Source organism: Rana temporaria, chromosome 1 (assembly GCF_905171775.1).
Source record: "Rana temporaria chromosome 1, aRanTem1.1, whole genome shotgun sequence".
NCBI lineage: Eukaryota > Metazoa > Chordata > Amphibia > Anura > Ranidae > Rana > Rana temporaria.
In genome coordinates this window covers 33,773,738-33,792,460 of record NC_053489.1, presented here as the reverse complement: position 1 = coordinate 33,792,460, position 18,723 = coordinate 33,773,738, and the positions used below count along the sequence as shown (strand labels likewise).

Genomic DNA, 18,723 nt, shown 5'->3' with positions numbered 1-18,723 from the left:
CTTAATTTTCCGTGAAATCTCTGGGTTTATCCAAGAATGTGAATCCATTTTCGTAAGAGACCCTTAACACTGGCTGTCAGCTGCGTAGTTTTAGTGGCGCTTTGACGATTTGGCAGTGCATTTAAGCCACTAGCGGCGCGCTTTTAACTCCTGCTAGCTTTGGCAGCACTGCCCATTCATTTCAATGGGCAGGGGCGTTGGAGGAGCGGTGTATCCATCGCCATCGAAGTTCGCCTCTGACTTTAATATGGGTGGTACTCCGCTTTAACGTAGAAAATGGCACTCTATGCAAAAATGACCATGTCTACACCTCGCCTGACGTCACTTAGAGTCAGGGCCATTTGAAAGAATTTGGGGGCCCCAAGCAAAATGGGGGCCCCCAAGCACCCCCCCCCGCACGCAAAGCCTACATTAGCGCTACACTAATTTTTTACACCCATGTTCTTGCTCCCCCCCCTCCCTAGTCCCTATATTTTTCTATTCTAACCTCCCCTACTTCCCTGTAGGCTGCCGCTGTAGCGTGGCCGAGCTCCTCTTCCTCCTGTCAGTCGGTGTTCTTTTATTATGTGTCCCCTATCAGGTAGTGCCAGGGTCAGGCCAGGTACCGCGCGTGGTACAGGAGATTCCGTTTCCTGTGTTCCCGGCCGGACTGAATGGAAGTGAGCACTCAGTGTGCACTTCCTGTGAGTCCGGCCGGGAACAGGAAACTGAATCTTCTGTACCACGTGCGGTACCCGGCCGAACTGACAGGACTCCAGGAGAAAGGAAGAGGAGCTCAGCCACGCTACAGCCTGGGAAGGGGAAGTTGGAGGCCCCAGGCCAGCTCGGGGCCCCAAGCAATTGTTTGTTTTGCCTGTCCTGTAGCGACGGGCCTGCTTAGAGTTTACTGAATTTAAACTTGGATGGGGTGGGGAGGTTTGATGAATGAATCAACTAATGCCGCGTACACACGGTCAGAATTTCGGAAAAGTCAGATGGGAGCTTTTGATGGATATTCCAACCGTGTGTATGCCCCAGCTGACTTTTTCTGTCGGAATTTCCGACGGATTTAGATAGAGAGCAGGTTCTCAATTTTTCCGTCGGAAATACCAACGGAGGTTTGCTCGTTGAAAAGTCAGACTGTGTGTACGTGGCATAAGAGCTAATGAAAAATAAAACATTTGAGATATCACTGCAAGGGGAAAGAAGCTGATGGGCAGACTATTTAACAACTAAACAGACCTTCCTAATAAAAATGAATAGTTATGTTGCTTCTCATTCTTCATTGGTCCAAAGAAGACTGGCAACCTTAAAAGCATAATCTGAAAAAAATCTTGAAATATGTAGGGTGCCATTTCCAATCATATTCTAAAAATGTTAGTTGCCTATCACTTGTGTGATTTTCACTGCTTTCCGAGTCAATGGTCTGGAACAAGCATGAGTTTCACATCCAGTATTGTATTTTTTGTTTTAGGCCACAAGTTCAAAGTGTTAAAGTCAGTCAGGCAACTAGCATTTTCTAAACAGTATGGGCAGTAATTCTGTGGAAGTAATGAATATTGAGAAAAAAATCCCATACACAGACATATCTAGTAAATATTAGTCACATTTAATCTAGACTTCTTCTGTAACGTTCAAATTTCGCGTCGCACCAAGTAGCTTCCTCAGCTATAATACTCATTCCAGTTTGAATGCGACTACCTACTACTTGATATGTTATGACCTGAATAAAAGGAGAACTTTCATAAAGACCAGATAGGTTTTGCAAGATATAGTCAAAAAAATAAATATCAACCAAACTTATAACAAAAACGGGTCTTACTTGATCCAGAAGACTCAAACACATTCCTGTCTTTCTTGTTCATTCGAAATGACTGAAGGTCCTTTTCTCTGTAGGAACCAAAACCTTCAAAGGTCCGTCTTTTATTCCCACTTAGGTCGCCGTCTCTCCTATCATTGGATGGATTTATCTCCCCAAACAGCTCAGAAGAGTCCACTCGGCCACTGCCGTCATTTCCAGAGTACCTTTTTAAACAGTTATCAACAGCTTCACTGCTCAAGTCATTTTTGTCTTTTGACTGAGTCCAGTGCTGACCATCTGAAAGTGATAAGGAGGAAAGTGTGTCCACCTCGAAAGTAGACTTTGGACCTCTCTGTCCAGTTTCACAATGCTGGTGTTTCTGTCGTTCTTTGTGTTTGCTTTTCTCGTTTGCAGAGGAAAGATCCTTATTGGAAGGACTGAGCTTGTCATTTGTGGTATGACCTGAAAAGCTTGTGGATTTGGCAGAAAAAAACCCACCAAAATCACCATGTCCTCCAAGGATGCGATCATCCTTATGCTTGTGCTTATGTTTGTGTTTCCTTTTGTGGAGTCGGCTGCTTGAAAGTCCAACTGTTCCTGTTTTAGGAGCCATGTCACCTAAGCCCATACCTACTGTTGACTGGAGGTGTACTCCATGTTTTGTCTTATGCTTGGCGACTGTAGACATCTTCATATGGGAAGATGTATGAAACTGGGGTGGTGGAACAGAGGGCCTCATGAACGGAGATGTTGCTCCTAGCGTATGAGACAGATACAAAGGAGCTGGATACTGACCATAATAACCAAGGTTCATCATAGGCATTGATGTGTAAGGCATTCCATATGGTGCATAGTAACTTCCACTGGGAATAGGGTATCCAAACCCTTGCAAAAAAGGCACCTTTGTCATGGTGTCATTGGTTTTGGCAGGTCTACCACGCTTTTTCTTTGATTTCATGTCAGAGGTTCGGCGAAGGTAGAGCAAGGGGTCGTACTGAATATATGGCACAGGGTAATAGTGATCAAAGTTAATCCTGAAGATACTGGGATAAGGATTTTCATGGTAAAAGCTGTAACTTCGGTGGGAAATTCTAAAGACTTGAAACTTGTTTATCAGGTCTTCAAGGTCTGCAAGAAACTGCAAATTGTCCCTGTTCTGCAAACCCTTCCGTTTTCTCTTGTGCTTTGGCTTTTTAACATTTTCATGGACAAGAAAGTTGTCAACCATGAGATGTTTCTGCCTGTGGCCGTGCTTGCTCTTTGTGCTGGTTTCAGATGGTATGACCTCTGGGTTGTCCAGGGTACAAAAATCAAAGGAGTACCTTCTACGGGATTCTGAGCTCTTCTCGGCTTGGTCAGAAGTGCTATTGTTGTCTGTGCCAATACCGCTGTCACTTGGGATGGTTTCCTCACTGTGTGACTCGCTCACGGGGGAAAGTGTGACTTCCTTTAAGGATCCTATCTCACATAGGTGAGACGGGGAGTGAGCCATTAACCTGGGTGGAGACAACTTCCAAGAGGTGCCATGGATTCCTTTCGGGGTTTTTGTTGGAAGAGCACTGATTGGCTGAAGATTTGGCATGGTTTTTAAATCCGAAAACATTGTATCAGTGCTGGCAGGGCTAAGGTTGCCATTAGAACCTACTAGCTGGGTTGCAAAACTGTGAATGGCTGCTGGTGAAGATGCCACAAATGACTGCATGTTAGAAGGCACTGTTGGGATTTCTGGCTGGCTAGAAACAGGCCTGCTTGGTTTAATGGCTGTTCTTTGTTCATTCTGTTGGGGAACCTGTTCTGCTCTTGGCTTTCTCCCCCTTTTCTTCCCTATATAGATCGTTCCCCTCTTACTGACATTAATCTGCTTGCCTAACCTAGCGTCAAGAGTTGTGGTTACTGTTGCTATTGCGTTAGATTGCGGCTGAGTTTTAGATTTCAAGGCGATGCTGTTTGAGCAAGACAGAATTTGGTTTAGAATATTTTTTCTTTTGAGCGTTTTCATCTTGTTGATTGTTCTTATGGTTTTCTTATCCAACATTCCAAGCTTTCCAACCTTTTTGTGAAAATCTAACTCACCAATGTTCTTTTCCGTTGCAGATGGCATTTGGACCAGCTCAGAGAGGGAATGCCTTCCCTTTCTTTTCTTGATGCCAGGGAACTCTCTATTAATGGGACTTACTGGACTTGTAGACGTTCCTTCGTGGATCGTCTCAACAGTAAGCAAAGGCTGTTTCTTTGGTCTACCCCTTTTTTTCTTCACTGGTGTAATGACTGTAAGGCTATCTGTATTTGTATAAAGCGGACTGGAGGGAGTTATTGGGTAAGCAGAGGGTGGATCCACCACAATTTTCTCAGAATGTGAAACAGAATTTTCATGAGCAGCATTTGCTTTAGGCTTTCCACATGTCCATCTTTTCTTGGCAGCAAATCTGGGGTGCTGCAAAACAGACATTTTCGATCTGGAGCTCTCAGAAATGGCTTTTGATACAGGAGGAGGAGGAGCAGCAGCAGCAGACTTCTGCAGACGGGTCATGCCATTTACAAACGTTTTCCCTACGCTTCCAGTCATCTCTGGCAACTTTGATGGCAACTCATTACTCGTAACTTTACCCTGTTTAACCACTCTGTTATCCTTTTTGGCTGGTTGGGGCTGAGAAACTGTTTGATTGCTCACTTCGTTAACCAACGGCCTCCCAGAATGCTGGTTTTCATCCGGCAAGTTTTTATCCAAAGCTGGCTTCAAAGACTGTTTTTTCCGCCTTCTATTTGAGGGTGGATCCACTGGTGTAGAATTTATAGGAAGTGTTGTCCTCACATGGCTTGAATCGTTCTCACCACAGTTGGCAGAAGCTGTATCTTGCCGCTGTTGCACAGCTGCTGAACCTTCAGAATCCTTCTTGCCGTCCACAGTTTCATGACTTTTATGGTCACTTGCTTTTGGATTATTTTTCCCTCGTTCTTGTTCTACTGCCTGTGCAGCTTGACTCGGCTCCTTTTTTCCACCTTTCTTTTTTGCAGTACACAATGGCTTCTCCTGTGAGTCCCCAACTTTTTGGTCTTCTAATGTTGAAAGACCATTACTTGGCTCGGAAATGTTAGCTGCTGATAAAATGCTGTTGCGGCTTGGTGATGAAACGGCACTGGAAGCTGAATTATCCTTAGCATTTGAAATCTGTCTCCAAGGACTTCCTGCATTTGTTTTCTTTGACTGAGACTTGAGAATTGGAGAAGCCATTTCTGGCTTTGGACTCTTGGTGGCATTAGTTGTTTCCTTGCCAGTTTCAGCATCCAGGAAACTGCTCTGTGCTGTGGCTCCAGAGTCTGAGCTCGGTAACCAGTCAAGATGATGCTGGTTACTTTTCTGCTGGTGCTTTGGTTTTAAGGTGTCACTGGTGATGTTTGGAGGAACTCCGGTGTCGAAATGCAGTCCAGAATGCTTCTGTACCCTTTCATGCACCTAAAACGAAAAAACAAAAAGAAAAAAATTTAATATCACCCGAAACACCAAATTCACTCATACATTTCAAATATGTAAAATTAAGAGACAATAATATCACCACAACATCTAGCGATATAACATAACTGTATAACACTGTATTTTTAAGACTAGGCCAATGTCTAATAAACTGCAACCATTTGCTTGCCTTTATCCGGCCCTTGAGGCTTAATTACTGCCACTAACACCAACAATGGGGCATAATTCCATCCACTGACAGCAAAAATGGGGCACTATTGCTGCCATTGACACCAACTATTTCTCCCCCTATTTTATTATCATAGGTCAGGCATTGTTTACTCCCACTGGGCAAGGTCCCGTCCCCCTAAAGTCTGAAAGACAGTAAACTGGCCCTTTCTTTAGAAAGTTTCGAGACCCCTGGACTTGGGTACAACCAGAATATTGGATTTTTAAGATGCAATTTATTGCCAGCAGCAGAAAAAAAATTGTGTCAACTATGGCCTGTCTAATACCTGGATGATCCTTCACTCTTCTCCACATGAAAAGGGAAGGCTGGCATTAACGACGCATGCACAACTTCTGTTCTTTGAATCATTAAGAAATGATGGTGCCACATCATGCCGTGCGCGTGCACGTGAGGACGTGAGGCCGCGTCACGCTCCGGGGTGAGGAGTGAAGATCTATGGGAATGATGGGAGGAAGGACGGACCGTAGCGAGTGAAGGAGAGGATATCCCCCACACAGCACGCAGTACACCTCGCAGTACACCTCGCTCACCGACCTACATGGAGCCTGCCTGTGGCCGATCACACAGAGCCGCAGATAGTGAGGTAACGCCACGCTGCATCAGGGAGCGGAGTCCATGCTGGTAAGCTAAAGGGGACATCCGAAACAGCACAACGAATACAGCGGGAGAGCAGCGCTCGCAGCCCACATTGCTCTTTGGCAGGCAATTAACCCATATAGACGTGAGTATGCTGAGCCAGCGGACACGCTGAGCTCAGATGGACTCCTATCGCACTCCTTCTCCTAGCGGACCCGGAATGAAAGGTATACTAAGTATTGTGATTAAGCTATGCTGAAGGGGACTCAGAGGACCGGTTAGCAGTGTTTTGTTTGAACTTACTGAGAAGGGAGATATAATAAGCACAGTGGAAAAATCTAAAAAAAAAAAAAAGTTCTGATATGCTGTGGGCTGCAGGATATGTTAAATGATTTATTGCCTTTATTATATGACTGAAATATGGTTGCTGGATGCACAGGGGAAATGATGTTCTACAATATATGGTCTGAAGTAAAATAAGTACACTAAAACGTGAACAGAAGGACACAGAGGAGACGCAGTGGAGAGTATTGGAAACTTGGAGACAATCAATTGCTTGCCCCAGATGACCTTAAATGAACCTGAATAAACAGGGTAGACAAGGACACACTAATTAACCAACTAATTAATCAACTAACTAACTAACTAACTAATGAACTAACTGAAGGGGACTATATATTTCTCAAGTGGGAAAACCTGGAAAAAAGATGGTATAGGCAAATACATACAAATATATTTATTTTGGTTTTCCGTCTTTGCTTCTTCCCTCCCTCTCTCTCTTTTTGGAGCTCTGGTCCCTCAACACACTGCTTTAAAGGTGGGGTCATCCCCCGATACCCTTGGGACTGTGCCTGCTGATTGAAGGACATTTTTTATGTACCCCCTATACCAGGGAACTACTGGAGGCTCTCTGATTCGGGTTTTTTCCACATGCCCCCGGGGAGCTCTCTTTCCGGCCCCCGGGAGTAGAAAGAGGAGAGAAAAGTAAAGGGGGAAGGAAAAGAAAGGGAAAAAAACAGGAGGGGGACTGAAGGGGGAGAAAGCTGATAGTTATTCCGCCCCCCCTCTCGGATACCCCAACAGTGAATGGCAAATAGGCGAGCCCCGCTTGATTGTACCTCTGCGCATGTGGATTCTGTCCGTGCAGAGTCTGATCAGGTAGTAATTAAAACCGCTTATAAATATATGAACAGTTTTATGAAAGGGAGGGGAACAACGCTCTCCCTTTTAAATAAAAAGAAGACGGAGGAGAAATAAACCCTCTGGATATCCTGCAGTTATATTGTACAGGATCATACTATTAATTTCAGAAATTCCTTAGAAATACAGATCAGACATACTGATACCACGGCCAAGCCGACCCTGGTATCAGTTTGTTCGAAATAAGGGGTCAAACTGGGGAAGAGAATCAGAAGGAGGGAGACTAATATGAGCAGAATGACAAGTAGATCGACAAAGGGGGGACCCCCTACCACTCCAAGTAATATAACAGCAACAAGCTCAATAAGACCTTTCATGACCAGAGGAGAGAGCCCACGAGCTATTGGAGCTCAGACAGTGACTAAGCAACAACCAGCAAATAAGGCAAAGAAAGCTGAAGATAAGAAACCCCAGAAGGAAAACCCCAGAGAAACATCTATGGAACTAAGAGAGGAGGGACCCCTAGGAAGTAGATTGGAAAGCAGCAGGGCAGACGAACAGAGCCCAGACGCACAGTCCCCCTCTAAGAGCGAAATGGCAGAGATGCTGTTAAAATTAGAAAATGCGATAAAGGGGGAAATACAGAACCTGAGAACCGATGTAGGCCACATGTTATCTAGAATAGAAGCGGCTGAGGAACAATTGGAGAAACAAGAACAAGAATCGAACCTCTTAAAAGAACAGATTGATCGGATCCAATTACAGCAGAGACACATTCTCTATAAATTAGAAGATCAGGAAAATAGAAACCGGAGACAAAACCTAAGGATAAGATCTATACCAGAGAGGAGGGGCGAGGACTTAAGGACAATAACTCAGACGATATTCAATCCATTATTGGAAAGAACAGCAGACAACCCAATCAGGATCGAAAGGGTACACCGGGTAGGAAACCCGAAAAGAGGAGCTGCCGATCGAATAAGAGATGTCATAATAAGGTTTCAATTTTATGAAGATAAAGAAGCAATTTGGAAGAGATTGAGAGGACATCCCCCGATGACATTTGAGGGAACAGAGCTCCAGATATTTACGGATGTAGCCCCAGAAACTTTGGCTAGGAGATGGTTGTTAAAACCACTCTTAAAACAAATGATAGATCTGAACATCAAATATAACTGGGGATTCCCTTCTTGTTTAATCGGGACAAAAGAGGGGAGATCTGCGACACTGAGATTCCCCGAGGAGTTAGAAGATTTTTGTAGGAAATTGGATATGCAGGTGCCCGACCTTCCGGGCTGGGAGTAGGGGAGGGGGTGGAGACGGGGGGGGGGGATCCCCCCCCCCTCTTCTCTCTCTGTTCCTCTGCTCGTTCCTGCGATGTACCCTGTCTCCCGGGGGGGCACCTTAGGAGGCTCTCTTTTTTTTTTTTTTTCTCTTCTTTTTTCTTCTTTTTTCTCTCTCCTTTCCTGTGTACCACTATCTTTTGGGATCCGTGGGGACCCCCCTGGAGACAGGGAGGAGAGGGTCCAACCTCCCCCCGCCCCTCCTAGTGAAAGAACAGGAGGGCTGGGGGAAATTCCCAACCTCACCCAGAGCGAAACTGAACCAAGACATGGAAGATGGTTCAGGGGTCTATAATAGGCCAATAGGGGGGAGGGAGGGGGGAGGAGGGTGGGGAGAGGGTGGAGGGAAGGGAGGAGGGGGGGGAGGAGGGGGAGGGGGGGGGGGAAGGGAGGGAGGGGGGGGAAGATATCCTATCTCACCAAAACAATCGGAAGAAAGTGTAACCAACAACCAAGATGCCGGTAATTAAATGCCTATCCTATAACGTAAAAGGCCTCAATAGTCCATCAAAGAGACATAAGGTACTAAAGGAACTAAAGAGGTATAGGTCAGATGTAGTCCTCTTGCAGGAAACCCATCTCACATTAGGATCAAACATAAAGCTATACTCCCCTGACTTCCCCATATGGTACTATGGCGATACCATTACTAAAAGGGCCAGAGGGGTAGCAATCGGGATAGCTAAGGGGATTAGGTTTGTGTTAACAGACCGATTGACAGACCCAGAAGGGAGATTCCTCTTTTTAAGAGGAAAACTAGAGGAGGAGGAATATACTCTTGTAAACATATATGCACCGAATACCTCCCCGATGAAATACCTCCAGGGAATCCTGGGGAAATTAAAGGACTTCAGGAGGGGAAAGATAATATTGGGAGGAGATTTAAATTTTTGTATGGACACAAAGGCCGATAAAACACACCAGACATTAGAAACTCAAGAAAGGCAATTAAGAAAGGTAAAGGGTAGTCTACATAGAAGCCAATTAGTAGACACATGGAGGATCTTTAACCCAAGCAAACGAGATTATACATTTTACTCTCATGTACATGAAAGCTATTCCCGGATCGACCACATTTTCATCGAGCATAGAATGTTAGATGCGGTGGTCGAAACAAAAATAGAGACTATGACGATCTCCGATCATGCTCCAATTAGCATATCCATAAATATTACAGGCAATCAAAGGACCTATCCAAATTGGAGACTAAATGAGAAACTACTAATAGAAGAGAAAAGTTTAATGAGGGTTAAAAAAGAATTAGAGGAATATTTTAAGATAAATAAGACAGATGAAATTTCGGCAGCAACATTATGGGACGCCCATAAGGCGGTGATTAGAGGGGTGTTAATCTCCGAAGGAGCAAGGAGGAAAAAAGAAATGAACAGTAAAAAAGAAAAATTAGTGGATGAGATCTTCAATTTGGAATTAACACATAAGAAAAATGGTAAACAACGAGATATATATTTGGACCTAGTTAATAAGCGGAACGAACCTAAAGAACTTATTGACCGGGAAACAAGAAGGGAATTTAACTTGGTGGCAAGGGAGAGATATAGGTGGGGAAATAAAACAAGCAAACATCTGGCTCGGATGGTACAAAAAAAGAAATCAAGGAATTATATAGATAAAATTAAAAATGAAAAAGGAGAGATCTTACATACAACAAAAGATATTGCTGAAACATTCAGATCATATTACGAAAAATTATACTCAGTAGAACAAAAAAACTGGCAAAAAGGGGAGAAAGACAATAAAATCTCAGCATTTTTAGAAGAAGCAAGGTTATCAAAAGTCAGTCAAATAGACGCAGAGGGGATGGACAGGCAAATAACGGAAAACGAAATTAAAGTTGCATTATTAAGTTCGGCCTCAGGTAAAAGTCCGGGGCCAGACGGCTTTACAGTAATGTATTACAAAAAATTTAAGGAGATACTTCTGCCAAGGCTATGCCAGTATTTTAATGGGCTTGGAAAGGAGTACGAATTAAGTAAAGAGGCATCAGAGGCAACTATTACCGTTATCCCTAAGGAAGGGAAGGACATCGGAAATTGTTCAGGATACCGGCCGATATCTCTGCTCAATACAGATTTAAAACTGTTTGCAAAGGTATTGGCCGGGAGAATTAAACAGGAAATGGCGAGATTGGTGTACCCGGATCAGACGGGTTTTGTCCAGGGAAGAGAGGGGAGAGACAATGGGGTTAGAACACTGTTAATCCTCCGGAAAATGAAGGCGGCGGGGTCCCCAGGTCTACTCCTGTCGATAGACGCAGAAAAAGCGTTTGACAGGGTAGACTGGGGACTTATGTTGCTCACCCTGAAGGAAATGGGGTTTGGACAGAGGATGATGGAGTGGATTGGCACCCTCTACAGGTCCCCCACGGCCAAAATAAAAATAAATGGAAGTCTCTCTCAAACCTTCTTAATGAGAAACGGTACAAGACAAGGGTGCCCTCTATCGCCATTACTATTCGTGCTCGCATTGGAACCCCTGCTGGCTAGGATCCGAAACTCTCAAAAAATAAAAGGGGTTAAAATAGGAGAGGAAGAACATAAACTTGCAGCTTTTGCAGACGACGTCCTCTTCTATTTAACGGAACCCAAAATATCAATCCCAAACCTTCTAAACCTATGTAGCGAATACGGAGAAATTTCAAACTTTAAATTAAACATCACAAAAACGGAGATTATGAGCATAAATATAAGCAAGATAGAAGAACAACTCCTGAAAACGAAGTACAAATTTGCTTGGGTTAAAGAACTTAAATACCTAGGGATATTGCTAGCAAAATCCACTAGGGAGATGTATAAGATAAATTTCATCCCTTTATTAAATGAAATCAAGACAGAAACAAAAAGGGTGGAAAACAGGGCAATATCATGGATAGGACGAATTAATTACTGCAAAATGGTTATTCTACCAAAAATTTTATATAAATTCCAGATGATCCCCATTGCCCTCCCCGGGACATTGCTCTCGGCCCTTAGAAAATTAATAATGAATTATATATGGAGAAATAAGAAACACAGGATAGCACTTCAGACCCTAAAACAACCAAAAAAAAAAGGTGGATTAGCGGTGCCCGATGTCAAGAGATACTATGAGGCGGTGGTATTAACAAGAGTGGTGGAGTGGGCCAGAGCCAGCAAAGAAAAAAGGTGGGTTAGTGTAGAAAATGAATTATCACAGGCAAGGTTAGATAAGATAATTTGGAACCCTCCCCAATTTAGGACAATAGATAAAAACGCACACGAGATAACTAAAAATGCACTTAAAGTTTGGGACACGGTTTATAAGAAAATTGTGAAAGAGTACAATTCACCCCTTATATCACTAAAGAATAACGATTATTTTGCACCAGGTAAAACACAAGTGGGGGGAAATTGGATTAAAATGGACACTATACAATTAAGGGATATAATGAAGGAAGGGCACATTCTAACATTACAGGAGTTGAAATTAAAAAACTTTTTCTTGGAAATTAATGAATGGAGATATCGGCAACTAAACCATTTTATCCAAGACCTTCCACACCCATTGAGGTCGGGAGATCAGTTATTGGAATTGGAAAAAATATGCTCTACAAAAAATGCCAGAGGACCTATCTCGGGACTATATAAGATGTTACTGAAGATGGAAGAGCAGAACATACCTCCATTCATTAAAAAATGGGAAAGGGAACTAGGGACACAGCGGGATAGGCTCACAATAGAGAAAATGCTGACCCTGACACACTCCTCCGCGGTGGATAGCCGCACAGCAGAGATGTGTTTTAAATGCATAGCCGGATGGTACATGACACCAGACAAATTAAAAAAGTTTAAAGAGGGACAGACTGGAGAGTGCTGGAGGGGCTGTGGTTCACCAGGAAATATGGCGCACCTGTGGTGGGGATGCCCTAAGATAAGGAGGTACTGGGAAAAAATATTGGCCTGCGTCGAAGAGATTACAAAGAAAAAGATAAAGATGGACCCTTGGGTAGTCCTGTTCCACGGGGGGGAAGAAGGCATTAAAAGTTATAAAAAATCGCTAGTACCACACCTACTGAATGCTGCCAAAAGATTAATCCCAAGGGGCTGGCAAGAGGTGGAATGCCCATCGATCTGGGAATGGATCGATGCGGTTGAAGAAACGTATAAAATGGAGGAACTGCAGGAGGACTTGGAGGGCAATAACATATTACAAAATATGAAATGGGAAAACTGGAGAACCTTTAAGAAATCATGGAGTTACGCGGAAAAGTTAAGAGAAGATATTTAAGGCCACCATAGAAAAATCAGAGAGAAGCAGAGGTATAAGGAGATTGTTTTGGGTGAGATAGGAGGGGGGGAGGAGGGAAGGGTAAGGGGGGGGAAGTATTAAGGGAAAAACTTTTGTACACGCTTGGCAAAAGAAGTTAAATATGTATTCAAGAAAATAATACATATATATATTTAAAAAAAAAAAAAAAAAAAAAAAAAAAAAAACAAAAAAGAGGAAAAATAAAAACAACTTACATAAGAAACAGAGATACTAATGATGCAAAACCGAAATAGAGATGCAATGGGCTGGTACGCAGAACATGAGCATGTAAATGCACACTCTATGAGGTGGAGTCTGAAGTAAAAAAAAAAAAAAAAAAAAAAAAAAAAAAAAAAAAAAAAAAAAAAAGAAATGATGGTGGGTACCCAGAAGTTTTCTATGGTTGGCTTAACATTGCTGCTCGTGCCTACGGGAAAATCTACTTAGTGAATAGATAGTGAATGTCCACTTTAATATCTTTGTGTTTTTCTTAAATCAAGAGAATAGATTCAAATTTGAAATCTAAAAATTAAAATTTTGGGCATGAGATATCAACCATGTTAGCAAGCTAGACCTTCTACAGTTATGCTTTGATCACCCTATATTAGGGGTCTCCATACTTTTCAAGCAAAGGGCCAGTTTACTGTCTTTCAGACTTCAGGGGGGCTGTTTTCTGACCAATGGGGGTAGAAAATGCCCCCAGCATCAGTTAGAATAAAAACGGTCCCAGGGCTGGTGGGCAACTGGAGGAGGAATAGTGCTCCATCATTGCTATTAGTGGAAGAAATAGTGCCCCATTGTTGGTGGCATTGGGAGGAATAGTGCCTCATATCGTTGGGAGCAATACTGCCCCAAGGGACGGATGAAGGCTAGCAAAGGGCCACATCTGGCCCTCGGGCCGCAGATTGGAGTCCACTGCCCTATATCAAACACAATCCATTAACAAACTGCAACTTAACCTTAAAAGTGGGTGGATGATGCTCCATCCTTCTTTCTCAAGCCAAGCTGTAAATATCCACAGGTAGTTACATGAGGTATAATAGGCATTTTACACTGCTTGGCCATCCCAATCCAAGTATAATTCTGCACAAGTAGCAGACGGAAGATGGGAATGAGCATGCAGCACAAGAACAAAGACACCTTTCAGTGCCAGAGGCTGGCGCAATATCTTGTCCAGTACTCCAAGCTCTCTATACAATACTGAGCGTGCACAGAGCCGAGGAGAGGTCTGGCCTTATGTTATAAAGGGCACTCTGCCCATTCCTGGTTTTCAGCCAGACACAAGCTACAGGCTAGGGAATGTAAACTCTACATTGCCCTCTAGCAGGTGATAGAGTAATTTTTACCATCGCAATGGTACTTTTTATTTTTTAGCTGCAACAGTTGTGGAAGGGCATTCTGGATTAAAAGTCAAGCTAGAGCCCAAAGTTCTGAACCCAGTTATACTCCTTTCCAGTCATGGCTTAATATGGATAATATGTAAGGGAAATCGCATCAATGAGGGCACAGACCACGATAACAACCTAAAAGAAGATCTAACTATGCTCTGCTGGGGTTTTTTGCCTTCCTCTGGATCAACTGTGGGTATGGAGTTGGGTGTATAGGATTGTACTGTTTTTTATTTTGTTTTTTTGTTTTTTGTGGTTGAACTGGATGGACTTGTGTCTTTTTTCAACCTGACTAACTATGTAACTATATACAAAACTTGAGTGGGAGTTGAACTCTTGATTTGAGAGGTAAATGAAATAGAAGGGAGTATTTTCTATTTCCTGTGGTAAAGGGTATGGGAATTGCATGACTTACCCCTGAATTCCTTAGAAACATGAGTAAGCCAATAAAATGGTTAAAGATTCAGTAAAAAAACCACTTAAAATGTAAGATCTTCAATCTAGCCAAAGCACACAAATTACATAAATTAGGTTTAAAAAGGGGTTGTATGGCTTAATTATTATTTTTTTTTTAAACAACAAACATACCATACTTACCTCCACTGTGCAGTTTGGTTTCCACATAGTGGCCTTGATTCTGGTCTTCTGGGGTCCCTCTGCGGATGTCTCGTCTCCTCCCCGCAAGAGCTAACCCCCTTTTAGGAAGCTCTCTCCCAAGGGGGTTAGCTTGCGGCTGTGCTCCCTGTCATCCATAGACACAGCGTGTATGACTCGGGCCAGCCTCCCCGGCGGCCGATTTGTTGGATGCGATTGACAGCAGCACGAGCCAATGGCTGTGCTGCCATCAATCTATCCAATCTAGCCAATCAACGGCCAGACTTTGCGGAGAAGAGGAGGCTGGGGGAAGCGCACAGCAGGTGAACGGGCTCAGGTAAGTAAAACGGGGGGGCAGGTCTTTTTTCACCTTAATGCATTCTAAAAAACACAAACCATTACAACCCCTTTAGAGGTGTGAATATACAGAATCCATTGCATGACTCAGGCAAAGTATCTATTGAAGGGCAAGATGAGGGCAAAGATGAAGAACTGAAATAGTTGGAAAATCTTGGCTGGTTTCTACTGTTCAGTTCAGCCAGAAGAAGAAGATACTACAGTGCTGGCTACAGGAGATAATGAAGACAACACCAGGGGCGGACTGACCATTGAGGCACTCGGGCAATGGCCGAGGGCCCCATGCCACTAGGGGGCCCCATCAGGGTTGCCAGGCTCAGTAAAACCAGGAACAGTATGTAAAAATCTGTTTTTTTTACATCTGTCCCTGATATGTACGAAGCCGACATGCTTTTGATGTGAAAATCCCAAGATTTTAGCTGCCCCGCCTCTGCACTACCTCCTGGCATGGTGGCCATCTGTAAGCCCGGGGGCCCCATAATCTTCTATTGCCCAGGGGCCCCATGAGTTGTCACCCAGCTTGCACCCCACCAATCAAGAAATGGAAGCATTGAATTTTTGATGACCAGTACCCCCGCCCCCCCCCCCCCCCCCCCCCCCCCCAGTACCACCAGCCTAACGAGGTCTAAAGAAAAAAAAAAAAAAAAAACACAACATAAGCTAACAACCTTGGGTGCCAAATAGATATATTGCACATTACAAGTTGTGGTCCCGCAGTTGATGTATGGGGATGTTTTCTTCTAACCTGCATTTAATTGTGCCTTTAATTTCACCATCAACTTCTAAAACCCTCCTTATGAGAAATAAAATCCTTGCAGGACGTGGGTTGCCTGCACGCGTTACATGTCACTCGAGACATCCAGGTTCTTCCAGTTCCAACGCTATTTAGAGATTTATTGGCGCTCTTGAAAAAAGTAATTATGGCTGTCTAATTAAGGAGGACGAGTATTAATCACACTGGTTTAACCTATTATATGCTGCGACTATTAATCTCCAAAGGAGCCTCTTACACAGGGTTTTTAATACCTTCTCATATTTAGCGCTCATAAAACGTACAAGGCATTTGAGGATCAGTTAATTTGCTCCAGTTATGAAGCCCGGAAGCACATCGGGGTTAAAGATTTATGAAAGCAGCAGTGAGTCAACTTTAAAAAAGAGGAACTACAGGCTTTTAATTTGTTTCCCATCTTTCACCTACCATTCCTGTGAAGGTGACTAGCTTAAAGTGGTTCTTACAAAGTGCCATTTTTTTTAAGATACCCTGCAAGTATCAATTAAAGTGTATATAAAACTATTATTTCTTTGTCACCAGGTGGGAAAATCCAAAATGTTAAGTTATCACCGCAACAGGAATAAAGGAAAATTGTCCAATGGGGACACTTGTTTGGAGGGCAGTCTAAGAGGGGATATCCTCTAATGTTGGATTTACACAACAACGGCTTATTTTTGTTAAACTTTTGGGCTAGGCATAAATATTCAAATTCATTCCCCCATCCAATGTATACAACGCAAATGGAAGAATCTCCCTCCAAGGCTGTTGTACCATGATTGGAGATCGCTGCTGCTCGGCCAACCATTTTCCACCTGCCTCCTTTGATCTCTCAAAGAATGTTGGCGGAAGGTGGCTGACGGGACTACCCACATGGAACATATTAATTTGCCGACTCCATTTAAAATAACAAAAATTCAGTCCGTTCATGTGTGAAAGGAGTCTAAATCCGGGGGCCACATACAACGACTGGTTTGTTGAAGTCCATATAACATTTTTTTTTTTTGGGGGGGGGGGGGGTTTGGGTACTCTTCGGAGAAGATCTTTGGGTCTACCCCACTGCCTGCGTGACCTAGACACTTCGTACTGGTTGTCTAGTGTCTGGATCCAAAAGAGAAGTTTGCATTGGTGATGTCAGAGTGAGGGGACTGTCCAAAAGAGATTTGCTGTGCCCTGCACCTGGAAGCAGTGTTGACAAGGGATTCTGATGGTGAACATCAGTGAGTCAATCATTCTTCAAAGGGTACCGATATATCAGCCGCCAAAAATTATTGGCCGAAAATAGGGCGATTGTGCCGATAATGGCTGAAAATAAATTCATATTAATTGAAATTGATGATCTTAAAGCGGCGTTCCACCCAAAAATTGAACTTCTGCTTTAAGGAAAGGTGATCCCCCAACATGGCACATGCCATTTTTTTTTTTTTAGAGGGTTTCAGCTCCCACTTCCTCCCAGAGCAACGCGGCGCTGGAAGGAAGTTCACCTTTCCCCCCTTCCTCTCTGCAATTATCTGGGCCACGTCACAGATCCCAGATGATTGATCGGCCAATCACGGCAAAGCCACAGCCAGGCGCCCACAGTAGTGACGCCAGCGTCGGAGAGGAGCGGGGCTTCGTTTCCCCGTATCGCTGGACCCTGGGACAGGTAAGTGTGTGATTATTTGCAGCTGCTGACTTAAAGTGGAGGTTCACCCAAAAAGTTAATTTTTAACATTAGATTGAGGCTCGTTTTGTCAAGGGGAATCGGGTGTTTTTTTTTAATCTAAGCAGTACTTACCGTTTTAGAGAGAGATCTTCTCCGCCGCTTCCGGGTATGGGCTGCGGGACTGGGCGTTCCTATTTTATTGTCAGGCTTCCGACGGTCGCATACATCGCGTCACGATTTTCTGAAAGTAGCCGACCGTCGGTGCGCAGGTGCCGTATAGAGCCGCACCGATGTTCGGCTTCTTTCGGCTACTCGTGACGCCATGTATGCGACCATCGAAAGCCTGTCAATTTAAATAGGAAGTCCCAAAGACCATACCCGGAAGCGGCGAAGAAGATCTCTCTCTAAAACGGTAAGTACGGCTTCGATTTAAAAAAAAAACACCCGATTCCCCTTGACAAAATGAGCCTCAATCTAATGTTAAAAAAAAATATATACATACATACATACACATAAAAAATATATTTTTTTTAATGTGCATTTCGGTTTTCAGCAGAGTCAATCCTGATTTTTCATTTAGGTGCACCACTATTAAAGGTTGGGATGGGGATTTATATTTGCTTAAACTTAAGCAGTGTGTATTCTTGGTTGAAACATGTGTGCTTTTTTGTATTTCTTCCAGATCTGTGCAGTAATCCAGTCTGAAACTTTCCCTCTGTACAGGAGCTTCCTGTAATAAAGACTGCTCACTGTTGCACGCTCTCCTTGTGCATTGTGACTGGTCTGGTCTCCGCCCCCCTCCTGTAGTTTTCTGCAGACAGCCTGTAGTGGGTGGACCCTGCTGGGTCCCTCCCACAGCTCTATTCTCTGTACAGGCTATATACAGCATAATGACGACGTCACTGCTAATTTTATATAACTGAGTTTGCTAAGGGAACCAGTGCACACAAAAAAGAGATTTTTAATACAGCTTACCTGTAAAATCTTTTTCTTGGAGTACATCACGGGACACAGAGCGGCATTCATTACTATATGGGTTATATGGAGTACCTTCAGGTGTAGACACTGGCAATCTCAAACAGGAAATGCCCCTCCCTATATAACCCCCTCCCATAGGAGGAGTACCTCAGTTTGTAGCAAGCAGTA

At 43.6% G+C, this 18,723-nt stretch overlaps 1 protein-coding gene across 1 annotated transcript in view; it reads right to left on the bottom strand.

Annotated features, from left to right (window-relative positions):
* Window positions 1-1,087: 1,087 nt before the first annotated feature.
* SETBP1 (SET binding protein 1) overlaps window positions 1,088-18,723 on the bottom strand; it is a 194,296-nt gene continuing 176,660 nt past the window's right edge. The window contains exon 3 of the mRNA XM_040336153.1: window positions 1,088-5,234. Coding sequence (XP_040192087.1) covers window positions 1,770-5,234 — 3,465 coding nt within the window. The 3' untranslated portion in view covers window positions 1,088-1,769. The remainder of the gene's footprint in view (window positions 5,235-18,723) is intronic.